Consider the following 15662-nt stretch of genomic DNA (forward strand, 5'->3'; position numbering starts at 1 on the left):
TTTTTTGTTGTTTTGCTTCGTATGGAGGCGGTCAGCATCAGCGGGGTGAGAGCTTTAAAACCGGTACCGTAGTCCAACGGCAGCCACGTCCTTGTAAGACACACGGTTACGTGTTCGTAGCAGGCCGTGTTTGTAGTTCCTGTTGGATAAATCCAGCTGCTTTTGCCGTTTTTAGTTCACGGCGGTTGAGTTTCAGCCTGAAGGCGAAGTTAACTTGAGTTTGTTCGGTTTGACCCTTCCGAGGATCCGTTACTCTCCGATCAGTCGGTGCGGGCAGCTGATCAACGGTTCTCACGTCGCTAGCATCACAATGACATGTTGTGAGGGTTTATAGGAGGTTTTTTTTTTTTTACGGTTGGTATCATAATTGATGGTAGCTACGTGGCACCGCTCAAAAGGCAGCTCCACTGAACTTTTCACCACCACCAGCACCACCCAGCACCACCGACAATGAGGAGCGTTATCGTGCTGTCGCTGCTGCTGCTGCTGCTGCTGCTGGACATCCATCACGTTGTATCGGCACCCAAAGGCGTCACTGTCAGCCTTAAAGCCAAGTGGAGCATGACGCCTTTCCTCCTGGAGACCAGGTACAGCACCGGGAATGTTTGTCTGCCATTCAATCAAATCTGCAACGAGACAGGTGGAGGTCACGAGGCCCCAAATGAAACACCAGGACAAGGCAAGAAGCCCACCTCAAATGATCAGGTCCAGGCCAACACCCAAACATGTGCAGTTCACAATACTAATTGTCAAAGAAACGCAGAAAGTTCTCACAAGAGACTTCGTTGGAAATGGATTGAAATGATTAATTGGTCGTAAAAACAGTTAATTGATTTGCTTAATTGCTTAATTGAATACTCAATTTAGTTCTGAAATTTCGCCTTGTGAAAAATTAACTTGGCACGAACCAGAAAGTATTTAAATGTACTTATTTTCACATTTCAGAGGCCCAACAATATATTTTACTTAATTCAATAGTTTTTTTTACATTTTGATTATTGACAAACTTGATATTTAGTTAACTGTTTAGTTGTTTTGGTTGAATGTTACGTAAGGATGTTCAAACTTCCAAAGTCCTGCAATATAATGCCCTTAGTGCTACCTATGGCTCTGAAAATAAATAGAGACATAACTCACAGCTTGTTTCTTGGTAGGAAAACATCTGAAGAGTGTGGCTCTCTAAAATTGTGGATCCATTGTAGACAAATGCGAATTATATTGACTTTCATCAGTCAGAATAATAGATTTCATTCCAAAAGACATAACGATTTGGTAAACAACGGCCCTCAAGTCTTATTGACTTAAAGTAAATAACAGATAAAAGTTGTTATTTATTTATTTTGCACCTTTTTATCAAGCAATAATGTACTATGAACAGAGTTCTCTATTTTCCGGCTTAATGGGAATTTGGGAAAATATTCTAAATTGTAGTCAAAATTTAGTTCATGCTTGTGAGGTTTCTTTGGTACATACTGTAGTTACTGACTAATGCTGACCTATATTTATCTTTTTCCTGTGCAGTGAGTTTATTGGAGAAGATGGGAATGAGAAATTCTGGCATTTTGTTGACACTGTGAAAGAACTCACTGTATACAAGCAAGGAGGTATGTTTTTGTTTTTTTTAATGTTGGTGGAGGTGTAATAATGGCTGTATCAGAACAGATTTGAGGTAATTTAACTCGACTTCTAAAAAGCCTCACGTTGACTAATGTTGATCTTACAGAGTCTGTGCGCTCCTACTACAACCTGATCATTAAGAAGGCTGGCCAGTTTCTCTCACATCTTCAAGTTAATCTCCTCAGATTCGCTCTGGCCCTGCGGTCCTACTCACCAGCTGTTCATGCATCACAGCAGGTATGTTCTAGTCAAAATAGTATGATTTTAACCTTTTATAAAACTTTTTCAAAAGCAGACCGTGACTGCAAGAGAGCTTGTTTCTTGTTGGAGGTTCTTGCGTTGTCTCTAATTTCAACCCAGGATGCTCCACTGGTCTTATTTGCAGTTTTCCCTCAGTGGCTTTGGCACAGTCTTAAAATGACAGTTATTCTCAAACAACTGGAACAGACAGACCTCAGAGAGGAAACATTTTTTCAACATATTTACTATTTCACACAGATAAAGTGTATTGAGATATTTATCTCTGCTCTACAATACTACAACAAATTCAGTTTTGGATTTGACATTTTATGAGACTGTAAAGTTCACTCTAAGTAGGGGAATACATTACAAGTACACCTGAACCTTTTTATCATAGTGGTGTTTATTTGATGTAAGTTTTGGAGGAATTAGAGTCTCCTTTAAGACTTGTCTAAGACTATGTGTTCCTGAACATTTTCTCAAATGGTATTTGAAACAGCACAGTTGGTCTCTGGACAATATTACGAATATATTAATCACATAACTAAGGTCTAGGTTGAAAAGTGTGAGGGTGATGCTGTATTTAGCAATTCTAGACTTGCTACGTTGTGTTCTTCTTTGATCCAAATTAGATCATAATGCTGTGATCACATGCATTTTAATGTGGGTAATTCATGTGGGTTCAGAAACACCAGATCCTGGCAGTGTAAGGTCTATGTTGTAGTCAGTGTGTTATTGAAGATTTTTCACCCCCTTGTTCTTAACAGATAGCCAGTGATGAGCCTCCGCCTGAGGCTTGCCCTGCCTTTGTCTCCATCCATGGTCAGCATAGCTGCAGTACCAAAGACATCAAGAAACTCCTGAAGGCAGCTGCAGGCAGGTAACATGGAACAGCACTGGTTTCCCCTCTGTGGATAAACTGGATCTATTAGAGCAGAGCAAACTGAAAAGTTTAAAGTTATGTTTTCAAATTTTCATTATTTGATGCTTCCACTGACTCTCTAACCCAATTTTAGTTCTAACATATCTTTAACAACATTTCCAAATGTTTGCAGGCCAAAATCATATTTATACAAGAATGATCACACATATCCAGGGACCAATAAAACCAATGTGCCCGTTGTGATCCTGTATGCTGAGATTGGAACCAAGAAGTTCACCTCTTTTCATAAGGTGCTGTCAGAGAAAGCCAAAGAGGGCACACTTATATATGTGCTGCGTCATTTTGTAGTGGTGAGTAGCAGCGCTTTTGCATCTATTTTTTTTTTTTTTTTTTTTTTTTTTTACATTGACTGAATAATGTCTTTTGGCGTACCTCACAATGAATAAATCAACTTTAACCTTATGCCCATATCTTTTGTTTTTCCACACAGAAGGATAACATTTGTTATATATATATATTTTTTTTATTGTAAACAAATCTCACCCAAAAAAATCCAAACCAACATCCGACTTACTAATATTGCTGATGCAGCCAATACCTAAAATACTCTTCTGTGCCATACAACTCTGCTGCTTTATTTTTCTTAGATGATGGTACTTTTAAGTGATATACTGACAAAAGCTGGGTATTAAAATGAAGAACTGGAGTGTTTTGGCACCTAATACTGACGTAGTTCAGTCTTTTGAAGAAAATGTGTAATAGTTTTTGTCAAACTTTAGTCCTTTTGATTCATTTCATCAGTAACATCAAGTCTCACTTTTGTGTTTCTCTAAGCATTTTGAGAGTGCAGCTGTCGCTATCTATGTGTATGGTTACCATGGTTACAAGTGTTATTCTCACCTATCGCAAGGTCAGAAGAAAAGGCTCGGCACTGATACAACCGTCGGACTCTCCTCTCCGATCTAGATTGCGTTTCCAAACTCTTAACCGTCTGAACAGAGACGCTATCTCCCCGTTCTGCTCACGCAGCGTTAGCACCACGGCGGCTACTTGTTCTCTCCACCACAGAGTAGCGACCTCTTTCTGAAGATGACTCGCGCTTTAGCTTTAGAAGAGATGAAGAGATGCTAAATGGTTGAATAAGATCAATGCAGTTATATACAGTATTTCTTTAGGGAACATTTGAGGATGACTTAGATGGAGCGCTGTCATTAATTCCTGGAACTGACTGATTTCCTCTGACGGCACGCGAGACATATCCGACTGAAAGTAATGTTAAGATTACATCCACATCGGTGCAACACGGGTGTGTTGCGTAAGCAGCGTCAGATTAATGTTCACTTACCTTTTCATAAATGTCGGGGTGCTGCCTGCATGTTTGTAGTTTGTCTGTTTTGTTTCCTTTTCTTCTCAGAGCAGTTTGTGGATAAATTGAGAGATATTTTAATTGTGTGATTCCACAATCACTGAATAAGACTGCCTTATTCATTGTTTAATTTAGCCCTAATTTTTTTAGTAAAAAAAAAATATTTGTCAGTATTGCATGTTCTCGTTTAGTTTTTATTTATTGATGAAAATTATAAAACATTTTCTCATACTTCTTGTCCTAAAATATTGCTTTTGTTTAGTTTTGGTTTGTTTTAGTTGTGAATAGTAAGAATTTTTTGCTGTAGTGTCTGTTCATTAAATGCATGCTGCTAAAGACAATGTATTACTGACCAATGATCAAGAGACGAATCAACAGCTTCCTTAAAACCTACTGAGACACGGATGCCTTTGAAAACCTGGAAGGTGCTTTTCTTCAGAACATGTGCTGCTACAGAAAAGCAGAGTGTGGGTGGGAAAGTCGTCTTGTGCTCCTGAAAGACTGAGCTGGTGTTTTGAATCTGGGTGACATTAGTGTCAAGGTCAAGTCTGCTGCTGTACGTGGCAGCCCATGTACTTTGTATTCCCACTGATGAAACATTTTATAGTTTATCACTTTCGTTGAATGTAGTATTGAAAAAAAAAGAAAAAAAAAATCCCTTTTGTTAACAGACTTTGTACACTGAAACATCATCAGTTGGAAGATCATATACAGATTTACACAACATGTTTAAAGGAATGTGGACGCCTAAATGTGGGTTTAAAGATGTGGCTTGCAAACAGTGACTCAATGATTTAATAGGGTTTAAGGTTTGGGGAGGAAGGGTCCAGTCCAGAGCTTTATCCCTCCTAAAGTATAGTTGCACCTTGGATTGCATCGGGTTCTCTTGGACATCTGCTCTCTTAAGATGTCATCATCATACTGCCAGAGTCTAGTGCAGATTTTTTTTTACTTTACTCCTTTCTAGTCATCTTTTGACTTTGTGCATGATGATCTCAGGCTTGTGTGCTGCCAATATCTCTCAGTTTGGAATTCGCTGGTGACTTTTGCAACTAGAGACCGATGATTTTGAATGTGTCAGCAGCATTCGGTCAGTTAAGTTGTTGCTGCTCGACATGTCCCCTTCAAGTCGTCGCTGCCAGACGTGTTCACTTCATTACAGCAGTTGCAGCCGACCAGGGTAAAAATCCGATTTATTGGAAAGATGGCATCCCGTGACAGTCCCAAATTGAAATTCACGAAGTGCTTCATTATGAGCTATTCTACTCTGGATGTGTGTCAATATAAATTGAATATCTGTCTGCTTGATTTTTACGCACATGTTGGACACGGGTGTGTCTGAGGCAGCTGAACCACTAATTAAAAGGTATAATCATGATTTTGGCCCTATAGTGTCACTGTGTATATTTAGATACACAAGGACAGGTCCACAGGTTCCCTCTATGGGATTAATGCCCATTGTTAATGATTGTGATCACACTGCTTTAAAACAGCAATGTACATACAATAACATTGTACATAACAATGTACAAAACTCTACGCTCTTTTACATTTAAGGCGTTTCTCTGCTTCTAATTGTTGCAGGATCCAAAGCCTCAAACGATGCTTTTATCTGGGTATGGTGTTGAGTTGGCTATTAAAAGCACAGAATACAAAGCTGTGGATGACACTAAAGTACAAGGTCAGTTGGTGACTTATCAAACATTGTGTGTTGGACCCCGCTGTGTCCAAGGTTTTTAAAACACAAATGTTTTTGCTTTGTAGATTCAAAGACGGTTACAAATGCTGAGGATGATGATAATGATGAAGTCCAAGGATTCTTTTTTGGAACATTAAAGTAAGTAACTAAATTGTAATCCTGTCAGTTGCCATAAAAATGCTTGAATCTCTTATATTTTTTATTTTTCAGTCGGGCACCTGGTGTTTCACATGACTAAGAGATAAAACAATCTTCTAACATTATTTTGTAAAATAATTATTTTCTTTTCCCACTCTTAAGGAAATCTCACCCTGAACTCCAGGAGCAACTTATCGAGCTTCAAAAACATCTCCTGGAGAGTACCAACGACATGGCCCCTCTCAAAGTGTGGCAAATGCAAGGTATCACATTTTTATATTTCAGCACTATTGTTGATAATACTTTTAAGCCATTTTCGTCCTCTATGATTTATGGATGTTAATGATGCTCACAGAATATAAATTTCTTACCAGACAGTTCTTGGTGGACAGCAGGGATGAGCATTGCAAAAGTAAACAAAGTAAATTTTTTGACATCTTTCCAAACATCAACAGTGGTTGTGTCACAAACATAATATTTGCAGTATACGAGCAAACTGTTGACATGAGAGAGATTTTTTTTTTTTTTTTTATGGCATTCTGTTACACGTTTTACAACTAGAAAATATAATTCTTAACTACCCATCCAAGTTATGCTGAAACGCCACCAAAGAGAGCAACTGGAAAGAAGTAATGATGTGAAAGGACTGCAGGGCTGGTGCTCGAGTGTATCAGTGGGAAGGATGGTCTGTTTGTCATTGTTTGTTATGTTGTGAAAGGGTGAAGGATAGAATTAAGGACAGGGATACTGTTGGAGACCAGTTAACTGACAGAAAAACAATCTATCTCAGCAGTGTACGCTTAACAACCAATCACAGCCGGGAGGAGTTTGGCGCATGCATCCCTCCAGGGGATCCGATCTAGTGCCAACCGTTGTACAGGTCCTCAGAGAAAGAAACCCAAAGGGACAGAAAACTGTCTGTCATGAGTCACCAGACTAGATGTATAAATGTTGATGATTTACTTATTTGATCTTCGCAGATCTAAGTTTCCAGGCAGCTGCCAGAATCATGTCTGTGCCAAAGTTTGATGCTTTGAAGCTCATGCGAGACCTCAGTCAGAACTTTCCAAGCAAAGCCAGGTAACGAAATTCATCTTATTTTCTCCTTCTGCTCGACTGCCTAACGCATTTGGCACAGGTCCAAAATCCATGTTGGAGCCGTAGTCTGTGTTACAATGTGGGAATCTGAGCACAACAGATGCCGTTATTAAATGCACATGCACATTCCTTTTATTTGCCCATTTATTTGAGCGTTATTCCTCCTTCCTGTGACACCTAACACATCCACAATAAACGGAATCAATATAAATAAATCTGTAACACAGATCTAATCAGCTTTTTTGATGTCTGCTTATTTTGGCTCAAGCAGCTTGTAATAACACCAAAAAGTGCTGAGTAAGAGTTGGGTGTTTACAGGGAATTGACTGCAAACACACCATCTTGAAGTGCCCACAGGTTTTTCGAGATTAAAACTAGCATTTTACTGCCGGCTGGGGATGTGGTAAAAGCTGATGGTGACTGTACATGTTTTACTGTTCCCACAGATCACTGACAAGAGTGGCCGTAAAGCAGGAAATGAGAAAAGAAATCGAGGAGAACCAAAAGGTGTGATATCATAAGCAGCGTTTCCGGAAGTGCAGATGGCATCTTTGATAACTATTTGATAGCCATTGCACACTTTTTATTTTAGAGAATGACTTTCTAATTTATATCTGATATAAATTCCACTAGAACATAAAATCTGACATTTTATTGTTATTTTTCTCCTCATCTCTCTGCACACTTTATCCCTTCTACTTAGTGCTGTCGTCTCTGCACAGCTTCTCTTGTCAAAAGATCAGACTTGAATGGTTGAATCACTCATTTTGGTTTTTTTGGCTTGTTCTTTCAGCATCTCAGTCAGACAGTTGGTGTTCACCCAGGCAGCGGGGAGCTCTTCATCAATGGGCTGCACATTGATCTGGATGTTCACAACCCTTTCAGGTAGCAGCCCAGCAGGAGGGCGCAGTGGTCTGTCTTTACTCTTCTCAGGAGGTCTCAGACCCATCTGTTGGCTCGGTCATCTGTTGCAACAAGATCAGAATTTGCTGCAATGCAAATCCGCTGCCACACAGCTAATATGGATGAAAAACTAACCAGCAATTTTGCACTTGCAGCATTTTGGACATCCTCAGAGAAGAGGGCAGGGTCTTGGAGGGGCTTAATAACCTGGGCATAAAGGAAGAACATCGAAGCAAACTGCTGAGGTTACCTGTGAGCGCTGTGGATGACAGCTATGCCTTGGATATCAGACAACCAGCTATAATGGTGAGTCCTGTCCAAAAGCTTTATTCTCTTGGCCCTGATCAACACTGCAGGTGTTTTTTCTTTGTGTACTCACAGAGTGGGAGGTAGTGGATTGGTCATCAGGCTATTGCAGCAATCTCGAGCTTGCCAGAAACTTCAATTATTAAATGGGAAGTTAGCCAAGAAAAGTTATCAAATTAAAAACTTGCAAGATTTCATTGTGGCACCTTTGGCCATTTTGATAATTTAAGTACTTTAAAAATGCCAGAGGTATGAAGATATTAAGCCTGTCCACATTCAACTAAAACGTTTGTCATTTCAGTTTTGCCTTTTAGAGACTCGGTGTGTACTAGGACTGTTTCTGGGAGTGTGTAAGAGAAATGGTGATAGTCTGCCAGTGAGGCAAACACTTGGACTGTGAAGAGGCTTGAGAATTACAAAGACAAAGACACTGTCATTACCAGATTAGCCTGCAGTAATGGATCCTTTTTCATCTGTGATTCTGGTCATATATCATACAAGGCCATGTCTAATAGCTTTTTCGGAATCAGAATTGTGGAACTTCAGAGCAATTTTACATGTTAAATCTTGAGCACATCAAAACCAACATATTTCTGACCAGCTTTGTTGGAATGTTACATGCGTTAAACACGTGAATATAAACCTTTAACACACGTAAATACATGTTACCTGTTTATTGAGCAGGATGGTTCCTCTAATAACGGCACATTTAAGAAGAAAGTAAACAAGAAAATTTTACTTTTAGTCGTTGCTAAATTAAGAATGTGTAATGTGCTGGAGCTGTTGAGAAATCACAGGTCGTGCTGATGCTTATCACCACACTGCATCATCAAGTACAATGTGTAGTTGTTGGAACTGTGATTACACCCAGACTTAGTGAAGCCAGTGCTGGTTATCCAACCTCTGAATGAATGTTTTTAATTTTGGGGGAGTTTGTTCTGTCAGAGGTTACAGATGCAGAGTGGAAAAAGCAAAAGAGTATTTCATTTTATAGCTCCTAATGACCCATTTTATACAAGAGTCAATTATTTATTGAAAGTAGCTGTCTCGGGTTTCGTCATTTACATGTACAAAAAACGTCCCTAAAAAAAACCCTAAGCAAAGAAAAATACCGGTCACATTCATTAAAATAAGGAACACTATCAAAAGCACAGAGGAAATGTAGTCCGTGTATAGAAAACTCCAGTCTACCAGTTTGAATTGTCCTTGAGTGAAGTACCTAACGTCTGCCTTGTTGCGGGGTTGCTATTCTGCTACTGATACTGAAGTGAGGTGAACAAGCCATCTTTTTGTCATGTACCTTCTAGTGGATGAACGACATAGAGAACGACGTCATGTACCGCAGCTGGCCAACAGGTATACAGGAGCTCTTCAGAGCCACCTTTCCTGGAGTCATCCGCCAAATCAGACGCAACTTCTTTAACCTGGTGAGTTTATCAGAAGAACGGAAAACGCTAAATGAGGGGCGACCTGATTTCTGATTGATTTGGGTGCTTGCCGTACATGAGCTTAAATCCCGTCAGCAGCTGAGGACCTGGCTTGACTTGCGGCCGGCTGAACCTTTGCTGTCTGTCTTTCCACTGTTCTGTTTCCCCACATTTCCACATTGTCTGCACAGTGCTATCTGAATGATGGCAAAAATTTCCCAAAATTATATTGGAAAACAAAAAAAGCTAAGTGGTTGGATTGATGAAGCAACTGAAATTGAGAGAGGTCTTCACTGTAAATTATATTACTCAGATTAAATAGGCTGTCAGATTCTGGGTGCTTGATATTACAAGATTTCAGTTAATACAATCAGACACACAACAACAGAATAAATTGGAACACTTAGCTTTGCTTTTCATTCTCTAAACTATCCCTCATCAAGTTGTCTATCGTTTTCTCTGCCAAATTTTATGTAATTAGGAATCCAAATTGGAAAACAAGTCTTTGTAAAGGCTTTATGAACCAGGTTTGATAATGATGCCTTTGTTGTCAGGTGATGTTCCTAGATCCCCTGCAGAAAGAAAGTGTTGAGCTGGTGAAGCTAGCGGAGCTTTTCTACAAGCATAAGATTCCCCTGAGGTTGGTGCTGTCATTTCTCACACCTGCACAGCTGTTTATGTGGTCCACTCATGGCATTTATATTCTTTACCAACCAGTGATTCTCATTTCACCTACAAATTGAATACTTGTTTTGTCTTGATTTCTATAGAATTGGATTTGTGTTTGTTGTAAACACCAAAGAGGAGATTGATGGCTTCACAGATGCAGGGGTTGGATTTTTCCGACTGCTGAATTACATTGCAGACGAGTACGATCTATCCCAGGCCCTGATGTCTGCGGTCTCAGTAAGTATATCACACAAATCTCTGTTGTTTTAGCAAGTGCTTCTTTCCGGCTCACGTCTCTTCGTGCCTCAGAAGTCAGTTGCTTTATTGTGCCTTGTATTATCCTACAGTTCGTACGAGATGAGTCAGTGGGACTTTGACTCTGCTTTCAGCTTTTTCAAATAGAGTTGGAAATTATAGACATTGACGGGGATCTGAAGACAGTCTGAACTGCCTTGCCTCTCTCTTGCAGTTGTACAACAGAGTAGATGTAGGGGAGACGCTGTCTGCTGACACAATCTCTGCTTACATGAAGAAAAAATTCCCAAAAGTCAATTCTGAAAGGATTCTTGGAGTGGAATCGGAGTACGACTATAAAAGACAGGTACAATAAAACACTTCCCTTATTTGTTTTTATTAATTTTGAAGTAACAACAACTACTTGATTAATAATAAAGTAATCAGTATTCAGTCAAGGTTGTTGCTTTTTTTTTCTCCAGGAATGTGCCCTCTTCTACAAAATGAGCGGCCTGGGTGCCTTGCCTCTGGCTTTATTTAACGGAGTTCCATTGAGCTCGGAGGAGATGGACCCAGAGGAGCTGGAGACCATCATCCTTCAGCGCATAATGGACACCACCAATGCCTTTCAGAGGGCTGTCTTTATGGTGTGACGCACCTGCACGGAAAGACACATACCTATTCAAATATAATTTTTTTTTTATTTTGAATTTAAATATAAGTCGTAAACAAACATCTTAGAACAACACCTGTGGTGGTTTGCTAATGCTTACGGTATCCATAAAAGTAATACTTTACACACTAGCTCAGGGTTGACATTCTTTGATAAGTAATGCAAGAAACACATCTGATGAAACTTTAGAAAGACTAGATTATAGATTAAAACTAGGCTAATAATATGTGTTTACCATAATGTGGTAAATAATTAAAAGCCTATTGAGTAACTGATCGCAAGCTCGCTTCCTATTTGCTACAATTGCTTGATTGCAGGATGTAGAAGTTTCCAGGAAAATCCTCCTCCACAGCCTTTCACATTATTGTATTTGTAGACCTGTTTACGATTCATTGCCTGTCAACGGTTCAGATGTAGGGCCTACACCAGATCCACTACATGCTTATGGAATCGATTTCATCAGTGATGTGACTCCCACTTTCTTTCCTTTAATTCCCAGGGCCAGTTAACTGAAGGCTTAGATGTTGTGGACTATCTAATGGAACAGGCCAACGTGGTTCCCAGGATGAACCCTCTCATTTTAAGCACTGATAGAAAGTACCTTGACTTCACGGCCGCCCCAGGTGACCTGTGCTACTCATCTTACACCATGGAATATTGATTCACCGTCTAGATTTCACTCATGTTATGCTCTCTTGCTTTGCAGTTGTAGACGATTGGGAGGACACAACTATGTTTTCATACTTGGACTCCAGAGATAAAATGGCTGTGATAGCCAAGAAAATGAAGTACTTCACAAATAGTGGTAAGAAGTTGCTTATTATTTTTAGCCTAGCTTTCCCAATAAACACTATTTCAGATGAATAAACTGATTTCCAGAAACACAGAGAGTTGTAACAGTGGAAATAACTTTTACAATCATTTGTTTGTCATCCAAAGTGGAAGAACTATTGTATATGTATTGGTTGAATAGCTGTAAAATGAGCAGCATCTAAACAAAATGAATCCAACGCTGCTTTTTCGATTTATGAAAAGGTAAAATGGATCTTTTTTTTTTTAAGGCAGACAGGCTGTGCCTCCAGCAAGGCTATTGCTGCGTCCTCTGACTGGCTTTCAGCCAACAGTCTAAATGGTCATAAGAGCTGCGTTTCCCTGCCCAGACCCAGAGTGTAGCTGCAGTGAGTCTGAGGAGGCTGATTGTAGTTCTTGCTCTGTGGAATAGCTGCCCAGCCAACGATCTGCTTTTCTGAACGACTTGCTGACTGGCTGGGGGGGGCGGGGAGGGGGAAGCTATGACGGGTGGAAAAGTTCACCTATGATTGGCTCAGTTCTTTGCCAGATGCTTCAGTCTCTCTCACCTCTGAACTTTCACTGTAATAACTTGATCTCACTTTCTTCTCACTTACACCTGATTATTAGTGTTTTACTTAATCGATAATAATAAGATAGCTCGCTCCCTCGCTCTCTCTTTAAAAGCTGCGTAAACAATAAGATTGACACAGAGACAGACTTGCTCAGAAATACATTTGTTTTCCACTCGTGCTTTGATTACACATGCTGTAGACATCTATTTGGGTACACCTGTATGCCATGTTGTGAATGGAGCCAATTGTCGTAGCAGCTCAGAACATAAAAGCATACAGACATGTTAAAAAGGTTTTACGTCAACGTCAGAACGGTGAAGAAATGTGAATTTGCAACGATTGTTGGTACCTGACAGGGTGACAGTGTTTCAGGGACTGCTGGTCTCATGGGATTTTCCTACAAAACAGTCCCTAGAATTTACAGAAAATGTGCAACAAACAAAACAAAAAAACCATTCGGTGAGTGATAGTTCTGTCAGACAAACGACTTGACAAGGAGAATGGCCAGACAGGCTGAAGGCTGCAAGGGAGGTGGTAGTATTTTATCTAAACATGCCTTATAGCGATGCAGAAGACCATTTCTAAACATGAGGATGAACTTGAATGCCGTGTTAAAATGTATCTGTATGGAGTACTATAGAGGTTTTGCTCTTTTATCTTAGATGAGGATGGGATCAGTCTTGTGACCATGTGGATAGCTGGAGATTTTCAGAAGGTTTCAGGAAGAAAACTCTTACTCAATGCTCTGAAACATATGGTGAGTACAATCAACACACTTCTCTTTCTTTTATTCATCATTTAGGTTGTGTAAGGGGATGTCTGGAAGGCATAATCTGCAAATCCGTCACTCCTAATATACAGTGGGGCAAAAAAGTATTTAGTCAGCCACCAATTGTGCAAGTTCTCCCACTTAAAAAGATGAGAGACGTCTGTAATTTTCATGATAGGTACACTTCAACTATGAGAGACAGAATGGGGGGAAAGAATCCAGGAAATCACATTGTAGGATTTTTAATGAATTAATTGGTAAATTCCTCGGTAAAATAAGTATTTGGTCACCTACAAACAAGCAAGATTTCTGGCTCTCACAGACCTGTAACTTCTTCTTTAAGAGGCTCCTCTGTCCTCCACTCGTTACCTGTATTAATGGCACCTGTTTGAACTTGTCATCAGTATAAAAGACACTTGTCCACAACCTCAAACAGTCACACTCCAAACTCCACTATGGCTAAGACCAAAGAGCTGTCAAAGGACACCAGAAACAAAATTGTAGACCTGCACCAGGCTGGGAAGACTGAATCTGCAATAGGTAAGCAGCTTGGTGTGAAGAAATCAACTGTGGGAGCAATTATTAGAAAATGGAAGACGTACAAGACCACTGATAATCTCCCTCGATCTGGGGCTCCACACAAGATCTCACTCCGTGGGGCCAAAATGATCACAAGAACGGTGAACAAAAATCCCAGAACCACACGGGGGGATCTGGTGAATGACCTGCAGAGAGCTGGGACCAAAGTAACAAAGGCTACCATCAGTAACACACTACGCCGCCAGGGACTCAAATCCTGCAGTGCCAGACGTGTCCCCCTGCTTCAGCCAGTACATGTCCAGGCCCGTCTGAAGTTTGCTCAAGAGCATTTGGATGATCCAGAAGAGGATTGGGAGAATGTCATATGGTCAGATGAAACCAAAATAGAACTTTTTGGTAAAAACTCAACTCGTCGTGTTTGGAGGAGAAAGAATGCTGAGTTGCATCCAAAGAACACCATACCTACTGTGAAGCATGGGGGTGGAAGCATCATGCTTTGGGGCTGTTTTTCTGCAAGGGGACCAGGACGACTGATCCGTGTAAAGGAAAGAATGAATGGGGCCATGTATCGTGAGATTTTGAGTGAAAACCTCCTTCCATCAGCAAGGGCATTGAAGATGAAACGTGGCTGGGTCTTTCAGCATGACAATGATCCCAAACACACCGCCCGGGCAACGAAGGAGTGGCTTCGTAAGAAGCATTTCAAGGTCCTGGAGTGGCCTAGCCAGTCTCCAGATCTCAACCCAATAGAAAATCTGTGGAGGGAGTTGAAAGTCCGTGTTGCCCAGCGACAGCCCCAAAACATCACTGCTCTAGAGGAGATCTGCATGGAGGAATGGGCCAAAATACCAGCAACAGGGTGTGAAAAGCTTGTGAAGACTTACAGAAAACGTTTGACCTCTGTCATTGCCAACAAAGGGTATGTAACAAAGTATTGAGATGAACTTTTGTTATTGACCAAATACTTATTTTCCACCATAATTTGCAAATATATTCTTTAAAAATCAGACAATGTGATTTTCAGGAATTTTTTTTCTCATTTTGTCTCTCATAGTTGAAGTGTACCTATGATGAAAATTACAGGCGTCTCTCATCTTTTTAAGTGGGAGAACTTGCACAATTGGCGGCTGACTAAATACTTTTTTGCCCCACTGTATCCCCTAATATATTTCTTTGATTTCTTCAATCACTCCTCAATACAGATGCTTCTAAAATGAAATATTTACTGTTGTTACACCACAGATAAATTAGGTGTAATCCAACCAGCATTATTTTTGCCACGAAACAAAAAGATTACTGATAGAATAGGAGAATCCTTTACTGTCACACTTTGTTCCCAGTTCTCTTCCTTTGTGAAATCTGTGGTCTTTGGATATACAGTATGAGAATGTGCGATATTAGTGTGAATTTTATCATTGTTGTGTGTGTGCGCAAGCAGAAAGCCAGTCCTGGAGTGCGTGTAGGGGTGATAGATAACCCCAGCGAAAAGCCCTGCGAAGATAACACTGTGCTGTACAGGGCTGTCTGGGCCTCCCTCCTTACCCAGAAGAAAAAGGCTGCAGCTGAGTTTGTGCAGAATCTCCTAAAAGAGAAGAGCAGCCAGCTCCTCCAGCAGGGGACCAAGATGAAGGACTTACTGATGCAGGTAAAGAAGGGATTAAGAGATCCAGTTATGTTTTTGTCACCTCAGAGATAATGAGATTCTAGACATTTCATTTGCACTTCTTTTATATTTC

The 15662-nt window shown here is 40.3% G+C and overlaps 1 protein-coding gene across 2 annotated transcripts in view; it reads left to right on the top strand.

The window, feature by feature from the left end:
• The first annotated feature begins 39 nt into the window (after positions 1–39).
• uggt2 (UDP-glucose glycoprotein glucosyltransferase 2) overlaps positions 40–15662 on the top strand; it is a 34079-nt gene continuing 18456 nt past the window's right edge. For both annotated transcript variants that reach the window (XM_069153902.1, XM_069153903.1), the window contains exons 1-21: positions 40–587; positions 1522–1604; positions 1724–1854; positions 2625–2737; positions 2913–3090; positions 5691–5787; positions 5871–5943; positions 6106–6206; positions 6924–7023; positions 7488–7548; positions 7835–7926; positions 8100–8250; positions 9558–9677; positions 10232–10317; positions 10448–10583; positions 10816–10947; positions 11063–11227; positions 11753–11876; positions 11960–12058; positions 13280–13374; positions 15365–15571. In XM_069153902.1, the coding sequence (XP_069010003.1) occupies positions 451–587; positions 1522–1604; positions 1724–1854; positions 2625–2737; positions 2913–3090; positions 5691–5787; positions 5871–5943; positions 6106–6206; positions 6924–7023; positions 7488–7548; positions 7835–7926; positions 8100–8250; positions 9558–9677; positions 10232–10317; positions 10448–10583; positions 10816–10947; positions 11063–11227; positions 11753–11876; positions 11960–12058; positions 13280–13374; positions 15365–15571 (2481 nt within the window). In that variant the 5' untranslated portion in view covers positions 40–450. The remainder of the gene's footprint in view (positions 588–1521; positions 1605–1723; positions 1855–2624; positions 2738–2912; positions 3091–5690; positions 5788–5870; positions 5944–6105; positions 6207–6923; positions 7024–7487; positions 7549–7834; positions 7927–8099; positions 8251–9557; positions 9678–10231; positions 10318–10447; positions 10584–10815; positions 10948–11062; positions 11228–11752; positions 11877–11959; positions 12059–13279; positions 13375–15364; positions 15572–15662) is intronic.

This window comes from Embiotoca jacksoni, unplaced genomic scaffold (genome assembly GCF_022577435.1).
Source record: "Embiotoca jacksoni isolate LCO1_2020_lvr unplaced genomic scaffold, fEmbJac1.0.p SCAF_2, whole genome shotgun sequence".
Lineage (NCBI taxonomy): Eukaryota > Metazoa > Chordata > Actinopteri > Embiotocidae > Embiotoca > Embiotoca jacksoni.